This window comes from Bombus pyrosoma, linkage group LG17, assembly GCF_014825855.1.
Source record: "Bombus pyrosoma isolate SC7728 linkage group LG17, ASM1482585v1, whole genome shotgun sequence".
Taxonomy (NCBI): Eukaryota; Metazoa; Arthropoda; class Insecta; order Hymenoptera; family Apidae; genus Bombus; species Bombus pyrosoma.
Window position 1 is genome coordinate 634,458 of NC_057786.1, and position 14,660 is coordinate 649,117.

The following is a 14,660-nucleotide window of genomic DNA, read 5'->3' on the forward strand; positions in this document are numbered from 1 at the left end:
GGCGAGCCACGGGACAGAGACCGTTGAAATGTCTATGGTCAAGTATCGCTACAACTATTTCTTTTAAGGAGAGCTATACTGTTACCCTATACCTTTGTTAAACAAACGTTCATCCCTTGACCGCGGCTACGTTGGCGACTGGTTGCCGCCTCGAGCCCAAGCTCACTGTCACGAATCTCAAATAAGTACAATCGGGTTGAATGACAATTGTTTAATTACGGCTATGGTAGAATCTAGATTACAATATTACGGGATTTTCCCAAAGTTCCAAAGGAAGGCCCCGGTGTTCTTTCATCTCCGACATATATATGAGATATATGTGTGTATATATATGTGTATAGTTATTTGCCACGGCGGGGAGGGGGAAATATGATGGCTGGGTGGTGGGTTACATAGTAGTAGATATTTTTTTTTTCTTATTATATCGTTTATTTTTAATTTTACAATTTGTCCAGTATAGTAGTAGATATGTACCATGACTTTGTGTCGCTTAAGATCTATATCATGCGCCAGATCTTCCATGCAACAGTCCTCGGAGCTCAAATTTCAGACGAACGAATGCTTTCAACATGGTGCCGTTACCCTCACTGCTGCATCGTCCAACGGCTGCCAGGTGGTAATCCTCTATGTGACATAAATTCACTGAATCTGTAATTTTGTATTGTCTCTATGTTGCTTAGTGGAAAAAAGAAATTTAGGCATTAATAAGAACTTGTATCGAGTTATATATAAAGCTATATTATATATATAAAGCTTATATTCAATAACAAAGTATATACGAGTGATACAGTTGTTACAAATCTCAAATGCTGCGAAACATACTGATATAGTTATAGCGGTAACTTTACGAATTGGTAACAAAATGGGAATAGTAACGCACGGAAGATTTCGCAACGAAAAAACGAGTGGCTGTGGCATGCGGCCCAGCGATATCAAAACGCCAACGGACTTTGCGTTCGTTTTTCCATAGAAAAGTAAAAATTAATCAAGATGGATTAATCTCTCTTAGATTTCTAGATACGAACGTTACAATGAATTCTTAACAATTTTAGACGTCGCGCGACTTAATAGCTTACGATGATTCCACTCAGTTTCGCTTGTTAACAATATTTTTCTTTTTTATTGTACCATGTTATGATATAAAATGATGAAAATAAATAGGCAGATTTATACAAAATTTGCTTGGCAGTTGACACTTGTTAAGCGTTCGGGAAACTTTTCAATGAAAACCGATAATCATCGCTGCAGCAACAGGTTGCGATCAATCGATGTTCCCTGCAACTGTTTGCATGCAAAAATCGGCAGTCTGCTAATTTACATTGATAGGGTAAGTCGTGAGTATAGGGATTGGTGCAACAACACGCGTCGTGCAACAATTTTTCTCCGCAATAGGGATAGATCGAGCTGTCACATAGTGGACATTTTCTGGAAGATAAAGACAATTCTTAGTTTGGGAAATTAAGACAAAAATTTTTCTAGGAAATTTAAAAAATATGTTATCGTACAATTACAAAACCCATATACTTACTTGCTCTGGAACGGTCTGTACGTATCGTCGATTGGGAAATTGTAATAATTGACGCTGTCCCGATACGTTTCTGTTTGTAACGATGAAGTGGGTGATAATGCCAATTTGGCCCCTTTCGGTTGGCTATCTGCCATGTCGCTTTGCTCGCCTTACCGAGGTGAATTATGAAAAGAAATATAAATTATCAAAAGTATAAATAATTCGTTAATTGTCAAATACCGATACTTTGATATTTAGATTATTACAAATTGTTAAAACAATTTTTAATATTAAAACGAAAATGTTTCACAAATTGAAAGATTATTTGGGATGAAACCGACTATTTTACCGTCTGTTGTTAATAAAATGTTACCGACAGTTTCCTTCATAAATTTTAAATTGAACAAACTTGATAACCAACGAATGGTATAGGAAATTTGAACGAATTAAACTTTGAAACAAAACAACTATTTTTTAACGACTAATTAGATATGAAAAATATCTTTAAACTATTGCAACCTTTACGCTCTCAAGAAATACGGCCGGGCAAAAGAACAGGCTGGATATTTTCTCATATTACGTACATTCTGTGCAATTTTGTACTTTAGAAATTCTTATAAATACACAAAAATCCACTGACTACTAATAATCTGTTAGACTGACCGATAGAGTTGCGAACAATCAATGAAAGTAGACACATTCGATTTTAACGAGAACTTTTCGTGTCAATTCGTAGTACTTACTCGATGCGGTAGCAACGTGCGACAGCAGCATCACAATACCGGCGAATATCACCGCGAGGATACGCATTTTTTCGATTGAAATCGTCTCGTCACAATTTCGTCTAACGCTTTCGAACACGGACAGACTGAGCCGAAGAAATAAGCGTGGTTTCTACTTTGATTTCTTTTTAAAACCCACGCAACGTTTATTGACACACACGCAGCTCTGCTTGCTTACGGGAGGATCGCTTAAATACGGTCGACCAGTAACCCGTTACTCGTAACAGATCCAGATCTTCCTCTCTTCCTAAGCTGATACGAAAAAGAGAAGAAAACAAGGAAACGATATCGTTGGCTGAGAGAATCTTCGACGAATATCGAGACATATTTTTGATCATTTTCCGCGGAATCTGCTGCAGCGTGTATTTTCTTTTTTAAATTGACATTTCGATAGTGTGTCTAGAGGTAGAGAGAATAAGGACGAAACCGCGAGCGGAGGCGCGTCAAGGACACAGATGGATTTGGTAGAAAGTCGAATTGCACGGATCCGGTTTAATTTCGCAATTGCCAATCGCCAAAAAATAAAGACTCGCCTTCCTAAAGGACATGGCGATATGTCTATACCGATGTTCAGCGCACATAGGGCGCAGTAGCGATACATTTCGTCCCGTTATTAAAATGTCGAGCGATGAGAAAGACGCTTTTCGTTCCGCGTCACTACATTCGATGACGTAGAAAAGGAAATCTTGGATTCGTCCATACATCGAGAGTAATATTAATTGTCGCTGTTCGCCGCTGCGAGGTAATTGTCAGACGGTGATCACGTATTTCATACGTTGCAGATGACGGGCACAAGTACGTATCAAAGTTTGGCGCAACTTGTTGCGTCTTAAGACCGTTCGATAACATTCGTCTTTCGTTTTTTCCAACGAGTTCATTTTATGGAAAATCGTTTGTTTTACTCTCGAGAACCGACAATGTTGCAACAATTCGCTTTGGTACGTTGCTACATGCAATCGTTTTGCGCTGATAATGTTTACAGTTAGGCAACCATCGTTTAAGCGGTATTGCATCACATCCGTAAGAAAAGAGGAGGATGAGGTTGAAATAGACTCTTAGGTACACGTTTGTACATAGTTTGTTGCATTTCATCCATTAAAATACAAATGTTGCCGTCGGACAATGTTCATTATTTGTACAATTACACTTTCTCATATATGTACAGGTGAAGCCGCAAAAATTGTTTATCAAATTATTCGAAATTTCACTTCGTTGTCGCATCTTAGAAGCGTTTGTTGGCCTCTAAATTTCTCCCGTGCCGATGGAAAAATAATTTATTAAAATAACTCGTCCTATACAAAATATTTGGTATTAAATGTGTACTGTCAATTTTAGGTCGGCTATAAGAGCCACCTGAGCACCGTTAATATCGCCAGGAACTTTATAAAGTGTGTATTCGTCGGTGATACCGCGTCGTTCGCCAAGTATTTCCCTGAAAAAAAAAAAAACACCGTTGTCAATTATATCGATGCAGGAACAGATTTTAGGAATTATGTAACATTTCAGACAAAGTTACGCATCCGGTGCATTTTAGCACTTTCAAATTTCTCACAGATGCATAAAGCTGTGCAGTCTAATTAACAACGAGTTGTTTCCGCAAATATCTAATTTTTAACAAAAGGAATGTATAGTGCCTTGATATGTTAAGATATGATAAGTGAAATTGTCTTTTTAAAGAGTAAATTGAACGCTATGGGATATTACAGGAGACGTTACATAGCGAATTATTGCCTGTCGTACCTGAAATAGGAAATAGAAGATAATTTTTCAAATATGGAACGAAACCGTGGATGAAACAAAATGAACATTGGATTTATACGTTTTCGCAGGCAAAAACCCCCAGTTTAAAATTCCGTCTCCTCCAGACTTCGAAAGATTGAAAGCAGATCTTAAGTTTATATCAGTTACCGTTATTTCACCAGTATTGTAACTTTATATTGTCATATGAAATTATAGAAACGATTTTGCCAATTTTTCTTTTAATAGCATTTCGAACATCTAAAAATAGGGTTGAGTTTATCACGGCATTATATATTATACTCGCGGCACTGTACTTTCCCTGTGAGAAAAATCATCTTTCCTTCTCCGCTCTTTCATTAATTATATTATAGAATTATGCTAATTTCAGCTCTGTGCTCATCTCAAACAGAAGATATTAGATTACTCGCGCTTACGCAACGACGTCTAGCTCGACAATACGTTTCGCCATAATACGTAAGCGGAGAAATAGTACTTACATACAGAAGCTAAGTAGGAATGACAGCAGCATTCCCGTAGCCTCGCGTATTCAGCACAGTCTCCAGCTTGTACTTCGCATTCTTCTGGCCCCATGCGACAAGTGTGCTTCACGAAGGGGAATACCTCTGAAACAATAGGCTGATGAGTGTCAGGAACAGACTTTCGATGAATCAGAGAAACCTTATGATCAATTTAAAAGGATTATACACAGGCTGGTATCTTTCTAAGAATTAAGGATATCGAAAAGACAGTTCTTACGAAAGCTGTTCAAACAGGGACAATGAATTATGTATTAATAACTTTCCCCTAGCTGCAGTAGCAGAGGAGAAATTTCAAGCTCAAGTTCGTTTTTTAAATAGGAAGTTACCGATTTCCATAATCTTTGAATATGTTGCAGAAATCAAAATTTTTGACAACCTTTCCCTATTGCTTATGTTTTATAATTACTACAATTACTAAATAATTAATTACTATAATTATTTGTATATTTTATAATCGTCGCTCGGTCTTAGTTTGCGAGATGTGTATTCGTAAAAAGTTGTCTTTTCACTAAAATAACTAAAATTCGAAATTCCACTTAGGAAACACGTCGCACAATTCAGATTTTTCATTTGGACTAACACGGAACTACGTGCACGTATTCTGTTACTTTTAGCATACTCTTATTTACCGTATTGTAACTTCTGCGTAATCGAATCGGTTGATTAGAAATGGGCAAAGAAGAACGTGTGATTCATAAGACTGATCGAAATGGACTCGTGTATTCGATTCGTGCACACGATGCGTGCAGCAACGCAATTTTATTGCTACTGTCGCCGTTGCCATTCGTGTACACTCGACGAGCGTTTAACGGCTGAACATTGTGGTCAGACTATTATAACAAACGAAAGGTTACAGAATTGCTTGCAGTTTCTACGGGAATCATTCGCGTTGTTTACCTTGCGCTTTGACTAAAGAAATGCTTATTAGACGTACAAACGAGCAATCGCAATTTTTCGATGAGACTCGAAGCTTATTTTCTTAAAATACAGCAAGTCGTGTTCAATCGACGTCAGTTGTTCAAGTTCAATCAATGTACTCTACAAACTTTCTATTCTATATCTTCCTGATTTATCTTGTAACTTTAAAGCAGATGACTTAACCAGTTAGCTGCTTTCGACGAGTATACTCGTCATCGCTTACTTTTTGCCATACACTTTAGATACTCGCTTAGGTACGCTTTGGGAAGCTGCGTGTGGCCCGGCATTGTCGCGCATCGATTATCGCAAAACGTTCTCCTTTGTCAATGCCTTGACCACTGGATCTTGTTTACAGACACTCCATTTTTCCATGGTGGATCTATCAGTTGCTCTTAAAGTATTGGCTTAGACCTCGAGTTGGACTGAAAAATTTGGACTATTCATTTGTACATCTAATATACAGGGTAAATCATAACACGTGGGAGCCGCTTCAGGAATGGACAGGAGATAGCCATCTCGAGCACCTTCTACGAAGATGAGCAGCTACGGTTCGTTGAACGACGAAAATGCCTTTGAATGTAAAATATAAAATAATGCAACTTGTATAAGATCGGATAGAGCAGCACGTGTTTGTATGAACTTTGTTCGTTGTCTTTGTGCCATCTGTCCAGTGCTGAAGCGGGTCCCGCGTGTTACAATACGCCCTGTGCAATATAAAATAAATTATCCTTTTACGTATTCGTTTATTTTTAGTATGACACACATTTTATTGTCAGCGTTTCGCTACACAGTGTTTCAGGAATATAACGGTTAATTATCTTCGTCGTCGTTCGAGACACAGAAAAGCATTTAGCCGTGAAGATAACTTTTTAAATACCTATTTGCTTCTCAAAGTACTTGAAATTTACCCGTTGACCAATTTACAACGAATTTCACCGAACTCGATAATCTATCTTCTGGTATTTTCCCCTTTTACGTATACCTTTCTGAAGACAATATACCGCAATTACCGTGTTTCTGTAACAGACGCTTAATCGTAAATATAAATATATTCTCAAAAAATCAAATCGATAATCGTGATATCTGCGATCTACCAATTACCAATAGAAAGGCAATAAATATAACGACAAAGATAGACAGAAAGGGGAACTGATTTTAAGCAGATCAATTACGCTTTGGTCCGTGTGTGCGAAGCAAGGCCATCAGAGAAACTATGCTAATTAGAAATTCGAGCAAATGGTGTTAGAGGTGAACGGCCGATAACTACGTAAAGAGTACTAAAGAGTTGGGACGACGGATGCGCGGAATACCAAAGTGTCCCTGTTAACGGCCGGTCGTTTTGCGTGAATCACCTGGTATGTATAACCACCCTGCGCGCCTCAGCACATTTAGAAGCGTGTGTCTGACAAGGATGGATCGTTACGATGAACAATCGTTACAAACGAACAACGATGATTTCCTGAACAGGTGATTGTCCTTCCGTTCAGCTGGATTCGAAGGTGTTTCACGAATTCACGCGTCATTCTCACGTGGGGGGAACAACTGGGCCAAGTTCTGCGGGAACTTACCAACCATTGACTTCTTCGCTTACAGATTACGCATATTTCAGCGCGTCTTATCGTTTTTGTTAAAGATAAATTACATCGTGTTACTTACATTCGCTACGTACGAGATTAACGTGCATCTCGCTCGTATTTTCTAATTGGAATTGTACTGCAGTCGTTACAAGTTATTACAAGTACTGCATTATTATTGTAGAAATTGCAAGTATTACGACAATTTCAGGGTCTATTATCGTGGCTCGAAAATTCCGTGAAGAGTTGCGCAATCAAACCACCAGCATTTGCACGGTCAATTCTTCACGCACGAATTGTCTGCACGCGATTGTCGTTTTTCAGGCGATTCTTATATGCACGTAAATCGACGAAGGACGAGCCTAAAATACGAGCAACGTAATTGAAAGAAAAAGCGAAACTGATGAGAAATCAACGTGATCGTTCCATTTTCTATATTTATTGCAACATTAAACGCAGCGTACTGTGCAATATAGAAAGTTTTGTATAGCGGCAATGCGTCACAGAAATTTTCACGATAGAAAATTGAAACAGAAACAAACCTCAGAGTCTGAATCGCGAGAATTTCTAAAAGATCCTTTCGATTCCATTCAAACGTTTCATTATCGTTGTTCCGATTATTGCTACAATTATTCGCTCGTTATAAAAGACTAATAAGAAAACATCGATATGGAATATTTTGCTTTCTATCGTTGTTATAAATTTTACTCACCGTTGGAGTTGCCATCGCAACAACAGTGGTCATTTATCACGCTTCCATCTTTGCAGTAAGTCATCTCTGATCTCGTGCAGGGCTTGCATCCTGGGATAGGACCTGTGGAATTCGTCAAAATATAATGTTTCTTCTGTTCGATGAAACATTTCATCTATTTGTGCCACTAAATAAAACTTTGATCTCCAAATTAATTGCAACATCTTCTTCGTATCCGTTAATGTAGATCAAAAAATGAATATTAAAATTGAATGGTAATGGAAAGCTGCTGCTACTACTATCAAGCGAGTAATCGCGTTGCGGCGAGTTGAAAGAAGAACACAGAGCTGATAGCCTTCTACTACGCTGCAGTAAGGACACCATGTTCCTTGAAATAAGAAATAACGATTTTGTACGACCGATTGAGAGTTACATTTCATTATCCTTGTTTCGTAGAGCTGTTATTAAAACAGACGATAATCGCATCAAATCGAGGGAGTACGAGCGTAATTCACGTTAATTGGTGCCTCCAGGTTTTATGCAACTGCTTTGAAATTATGTCGTTGATGTTGAACGCTATACCGACGTTATGTCACCTAAAACATTTATTATCATTTGTGAAACCGACTGGGTACGAATATTTCGTTTTATGCCGTTCGATACAGGATGCTTAAGACGAAACATCGCGAAATAAGATAAAGTAAATCGCGCTTTATCGCCACAAGAATAACTTAAAATAGTCTAAATGGAATAAAACAAATGAGCGAAGGCAGCGAGTAACGGGAAAATCGGTAGTTCGGCGCAAATCGAAAATGACAGAGATCTATTTATGCAAGGATAAGTTCGCGGAACCATCGGAGATACAACTTTTCTTAGAATCCTGTGTATCGTTACAAATCGCCGGCTAGCTGAAATTGTCAAACAAAACCGAGTAACCTTGATTTCTATTTCCTGTCGACGATACGCGGTGCTTACGTTTGAAGAACGCAAGATCGTTCCTGTCTCTCGAGCAATTATTTTCAGGTAACGATCGCATCAAGGAAGAAGGTGGCCTTTGGATCCTGGCGTGCGACAAGCATACTGAGCCTAAATTAGGACGACGATCGTTCGAATCGATCGAATACCTTTCTTGTCCGTACCGGCTGCAAAGTGGCAAGACAAAGGCGAGATTAATAAAACGAGACGATTCGTCGAGTTAATTCGCGGTAGGTGGACGTGGCCAAAGTATCCGTTTAAACGGATCAAAGGGAGGTTATTCTCAGAGGAAAGATAAATAGATTTCGGTGCTTCGTAAAGATGCTTTATAGACCAGACGTTAGAATGAAGTCGGACAAGGGGCTTGGCATGTGTAACGCTTTTAGTATCGAGAGCGAAACGCGTAAATTTCCTACCAGGATAGAGCTGCAGCTTCTTCGCCTCCGTAATTGCCTCTTCGTAGAGGACCTCGTGCTCGAGGAAGTATTCCTCGTCCGGATGGTGTTTCACCACCGTGATCGACTCGAGATCACCGAGGATCAGGATCAGCGTCAGTACTCTGAATGCAGTGGTGTGGCTCATGCTAACGCCTCTTCTTCGACATCTTCGACGATGATCGAGATTCCGCTGTTCTTACACGAGTTCCGCTTTTATCTGCTGCTTGAAATTCAAACACGAAACTTGTCAAGTTCTTTGCTACGCGCTTGTCTTCGAAATACGATCGAAAAGTGCTTGTAGAAAACGCTGCGAGTTTCGCGCAACGAGTTCTTCAGGAGCGAAAGAGAACTCGCGCATTCGTATAGTCGAAATTCATGAAAAAGCAAAGTATTTGTGGAAAAACCAATATATATGGCCTCTTAGTCGTAAAGAAAGGGGGAAAAAAAGTGTTTCATTCATTTGGATCATTCACCTAGAATGTTTTTAGATGTCATTTAGATATAGCAAAGGAAAAAATCGCGAAACAATTAACCAGCGCTCATTGGTGACTGTATCTTTCTCTACAGAGGCGACGTCGCGACACCATCTTCTAGAATTACTGATATCTATCTAGCAAGGGAAATTGTACTTAAACTCTATTCTCATTCGTAGAACATTTTCCAATAAAAGATCGAAGATTTTCCATTTTCGCGCTCGCAGTTTTTCCTACCAGCACTCTTCGATTAATTTAAACATTTAGACTCCGTAGATTTAAACATTTGGTCCTTTGGAATGTTTGTTAATCGATGTGCAACAGCGTTCGAGAGATCGTTAAATTTTAAAGCCACGAATCGATCGTACGATCGTTTCAAAATACTTGCAACGTATCCCACCAAATTTTATTGTTTCATAATCGCATAATAATAATAAGAAATAAGCAACTTGTGATTATTTGGGAATCTTTCGTAATACTGCTTACCGAATGTATAACGATAGCCAGATTATCGAAGCTGCGAATCAATTATATAATTATTTCAATCGTTACTTGCAAGATATCTCTTTTTAATCTTCTGTGGTTTTATGCTTTTAATTGCGCTCCATTGTCCACGGTTTTTATACCTTTTCTTTATTACCCAGACTTATTCCATACGCATAGTATAATGACTGTCGCAACCGGAAGTATATGCAAGATTACGGGATAAGAATACCGGTGGGACAGTACCATATGAACGATAACGATTGTCGTATTATCGTCATCCAAGGTGAGTTCTAAAAGAGTCCCTTTGTACCTAATACGAGTTTTATCAATGTGTACATTTTAAATATTCTCCCAACTGTATAATCGTTGCGTCAAGCAATTTTTTCCGCTGCGTTATTCAATAGTACGATGCTGTGAAAACATGCAACATACGTTCAACAACATACTCCTCCTAATGAGATAATTATTAGCTAATTGGAAAGTTCTATCGTCTATCTTTTATTATTAAAAAGATTATTTATTATTATAAACTATAAAACGCGCCATAAATGGACAACAATTCAGCATAAGACGCAGCTTGAGAGACAACACTTAAAGGGCCAAGACCTACTGTACTAGCTAAAATGTACCAAACAAACTGTAAACTTCGTTTGTAACTAGACCGCGAATGTTAATGAATTTTTCATATAATAATAATAATAATAATAATAATAATAATAATAATATATCTCGTTTAGTTATCGCGAAGAAATTAGAGGCCAAAATTACAACGTAAATTAATGGCCAGGTCGTATAATTATACGTTATCTTATTCTCGCATCTGTTGCTCAAGATAGAGTAATATTTTAATGTCATAGGTTGCACAGAAAATATATGTTCCGCTCTGAAACGAATGGTTTTAATATCGATCGTGCGATTCATTTCATTTCGGGAGTGATTCATCCCTCGCTACCCTCTTATGCCCCGCCAACTTGGGTCGACTTAGGTAGAAAAATGCGTAAAGCGAACGATCACCGTAACCATTATAATATAAATATTAGACGATATTCGTTTTGTGTAAAAGAAGAAATAATTAGTGAACCGACCATAGAAATATTAAACCGATAAAAATGCGATGGAAACAATTCAGGCGTTTCCAAAAATTATTTATAGGTTTTGAATCTGCGTATTTTGATGCAAACAGGATGGCGATAAAATAGTCCAGTACACCTATAAACGAAAAGATTCAAACAAACGAAACGATCCGTGTTATCCAGACAAAATACCCGTATCTATTTGTGTAACCTCATATTTTCCCGTATTCGCTATGTTCGATCGAATGGGCAACTGTTGAAGCGAATTAAGCGATAGATTCGATTAAAAAATTCGCAGGGAGTCTGCGAATGTTTATTCGATGAACACTCGCTGCCAGTTATATCAGGACACCTGCCTGTTCGTTGCATGTAATGATAAACCTGAACAAATTGTTCTTCATCAACCTTATTACATTTACATTTGCACATTTTATGAAGCGTATATGCCAATGAAACGGCTGATTTATAATAGACAGACTGCGGATGTTGATGCAAATTTACATTCCAACGAACACAACAACTTATTGTATGAATATTATATTGTATTTTCAGTACTCTATTTTCAGTATTATATTTAATTATATTAATCACGAAGACATATTTCGCAATGAACAGACTGTGAACATTTATGAATATATTTTCATATTTTCATGAATACAATTGAAAAAATGAAATCTGAGTCGGAGACGATTATTTCACTTGCTATACTTACGTTCCAATGTCTATTATATTTCGGTATTTCATAAATTTGCCCGCGCTATGTGCATTTTTGCATGTGCCTTCGAGTTTTCTATAGTTGCACAAAAATTCACAGTCTGATAACAAAATAATTGGGAAATAACAGCAGCGAAAGGCATTAAATTTGTGCTAAATACGTACAACAGGCGTCTTAAGATTTAAGTACGACCAGCACTGCTGATTCAGCGGTATTTCTAATATCGAAGCTTGTTAGGAGACGTGCAACTCTGATAAAAGAAGTAACATAAGAAAAATTACCGAGTACAAGTAAAAGAATAGTGTGAAGGAAAAAACGAGACAAGTACGAGAAGTTACATTCGCTGTGAGTCACGGCCCGATGACAAAGACGGACAATCGTTAATTAAGCTCAATTAAGGGCCCTGTACGCGAAACACGGACGTCTTGGACATCTTTTTGAATCAAGGTGGCATCGCCGAATATCTTCCTGCTAATTGAGTCCTCGTTTCAGGAGCGAAATTTTCTTCCCGTTTTTCCTAACGATCGAAGGAAACATCGATACCGGATGAACATTGGCCCCAAAACTGTTGAAGACGTAAAACGTAAAGTTAATTAAGGTATTGAACGCGATATGACAGAAAGCGGACACGGTTTATCTACTTGAGCAATTACGTCATTTCTGGAGACTCCGAAGAAGACTCTGAAGAAGAAGAAGACGCGAACCAAGTGTATTGTAAGAATAACGACGAGAATATTGAACGACATAGAGTCAAGGTTGGTTATAAAAGTGTATGAATGTTGCAATTTTATAGCGCGACCTCTCGCCGCCAGGAAACAAACATCATTGGCAGAGTTTAAATTAAGCGTAGGTGGACTTTTCCCATTTTCCGTGCATTTCGTACGGTTACATGAACGTTTCGGGGATAGATATTAGCTAGAGAGCTATAATCCTAGAGCGAGCTACCGAATATTTTACGTTTATCTACGAATTGGTAGCTAACAATTGTCACAAATAGAGATACAATATCAATTGTTAGATCAGTTCACCTGTATTTCATGCTTTTCTAAGAAAACACTGAATGAACGAAGGCAACAAAGCATAAATCGTCTTAACAAAGACATCAAAACCATCGAGTTTAACTTTTACGAAAGTTGTAAATGAAGAAAATTTGTTTTTTCGATAATTCAGAGTAATTTTCGATAGCTCAGGAACGAAATCATAATATCTCGCTTTAATTAACGATCAATGTTGGAATCGCGTATTCGCCTTCTTATCTTCAATATCATGATGAAAAAAAATGTTACATCGACGTTTATTTAATGATGTTACATCGACAAGTTAATCTTTGAACAAAGATCAAAAGTAAGGCGTTCCTATCTAAAGTCATTTTTTCGTTATATATTTTCAAGGAAGACCATTTTATCTCCAGCTAACCTTTGACTTGACCGAATTATCTATCTGTTTCCTTGTTACGAAAGCCGAGGAAAAAACGATGAGGGGAAAGTTATCGCAATCAAAAGCTAATCTCAAAAGTAAGTATGTTATTTACGTTATTGCAAAACGAACGATAAAAGTACCTAGAATGCTATATCTCTTTTCAAAAATGATTTTACAATAATACCTTTATCCTGTCTGATGTTTCCCGCACAAAATGTCGTACGTCGTAAGTACAAAAACTATAAAACATTTCCTCACCATTACTTCTTCTTGTTGGACACTTAAACAATCCATGGCAGAAAATCCATTTTCTCGGTCAAATCCTTTGAAATATCATGTTCAGATTCACTGGCACAAAATACTTTCAGTCACGTTTAATTTTCTCAACGAATCAGCTGGTTGCATCGTAATTACGGAGATACGAATCGGGAAAAGTGAGAAATGTTCGTTTAAGAAACCGTGGATTGTTGCATTGTTTATAAAACGTGAATGAGATAGTAGGAAGTGTGCAATGGTTATAAAAGTGTGCCGGATTGAACGACGTGCAACCGTCGAAGACTACGGGCTGTGCTGAACTGTCGGCCGAGGGCTGAAAAGAGTATTAGGCAGCACTACTACCACCACTGTCCTCTACTGCTGCTACCAGGGGCGGACTGGGACTTAAATTTTTACCGGAAGATTACCGACATGACCGGTCCCCTGTTCTTAATTCATTAATTAAATTCTACGTAGAACGGCCCCAAATACTTAGCGACCCACTAGGAATTTTTCTAAACTCCCCAATAGCCAGTTCACCCCTAGCTGCTATTGCAATCACCGCTGCCGTAATTTACAGTATCATTTATGTCAATTCGTACTTGTCTTATATCTTTGCCACCAACAATTGTTTAATCTGTGCTCAAGGCGTGGTTGGTTTTATATCGTATTGATTTTGGACAACGTAATAATTTTTCATTTTAAATTACATTATTAAGGAATTGTCGTGAGCTATTTAAACTGTTACAATATGTACCTGTTACGTGAAATACGGTTCTGTGTCCTCGAAGCGATGATAAATTTTAACGAGCTTCTTATCAAGTCTCTTTTAAACAAAGATACTAACTTGAATTCCTTGAAAGGGAATTACTATTGAAAGTACCGTATTTAAAATATAATCTATCAGGACTAGCGATCGGTGTTCAGTTTACTCGCATTTAGTGCAACGCGCTCACGTGCGTACTTTTACTGTTCAGCAGCTAAGAACCCTAGAAAAAGGAATACGTTCTTCAGAGTACGAATGCTTAAACGTGCAACCGTTCATATACATTGTATGCACGGAACTCCAATTCCAA

At 37.9% G+C, this 14,660-nt stretch overlaps 2 protein-coding genes across 5 annotated transcripts; both read right to left on the reverse strand.

The window, feature by feature from the left end:
- Positions 1-42: 42 nt before the first annotated feature.
- On the reverse strand, positions 43-3,229 carry LOC122576991. The gene is made up of 3 exons (XM_043747991.1): positions 2,251-3,229; positions 1,529-1,676; positions 43-1,425 (listed from the first exon to the last, which is right to left on the reverse strand). Exons 1-3 carry the CDS (start codon positions 2,315-2,317, stop codon positions 1,200-1,202), a joined length of 441 nt encoding a protein of 146 aa, XP_043603926.1. The 5' UTR covers positions 2,318-3,229; the 3' UTR covers positions 43-1,199.
- A 122-nt stretch (positions 3,230-3,351) lies between these two features.
- Positions 3,352-13,962, reverse strand: LOC122576990. 4 transcript variants are annotated; one of them, XM_043747988.1, is made up of 6 exons: positions 13,588-13,962; positions 9,143-9,386; positions 8,876-8,893; positions 7,773-7,874; positions 4,527-4,652; positions 3,352-3,721 (listed from the first exon to the last, which is right to left on the reverse strand). In XM_043747988.1, the coding sequence occupies exons 2-6, from the start codon at positions 9,306-9,308 to the stop codon at positions 3,630-3,632; spliced, it is 504 nt and encodes a 167-aa protein (XP_043603923.1). In that variant the 5' UTR covers positions 9,309-9,386; positions 13,588-13,962; the 3' UTR covers positions 3,352-3,629. The 4 variants fall into 4 exon arrangements, with proteins under 4 accessions (XP_043603923.1, XP_043603922.1, XP_043603924.1 ...); XM_043747987.1 differs by having other exon boundaries at positions 9,143-9,383; positions 13,588-13,945; XM_043747989.1 differs by lacking the exon at positions 13,588-13,962 and adding an exon at positions 13,514-13,535 and having other exon boundaries at positions 9,143-9,383.
- Between the last annotated feature and the right edge of the window lie 698 nt (positions 13,963-14,660).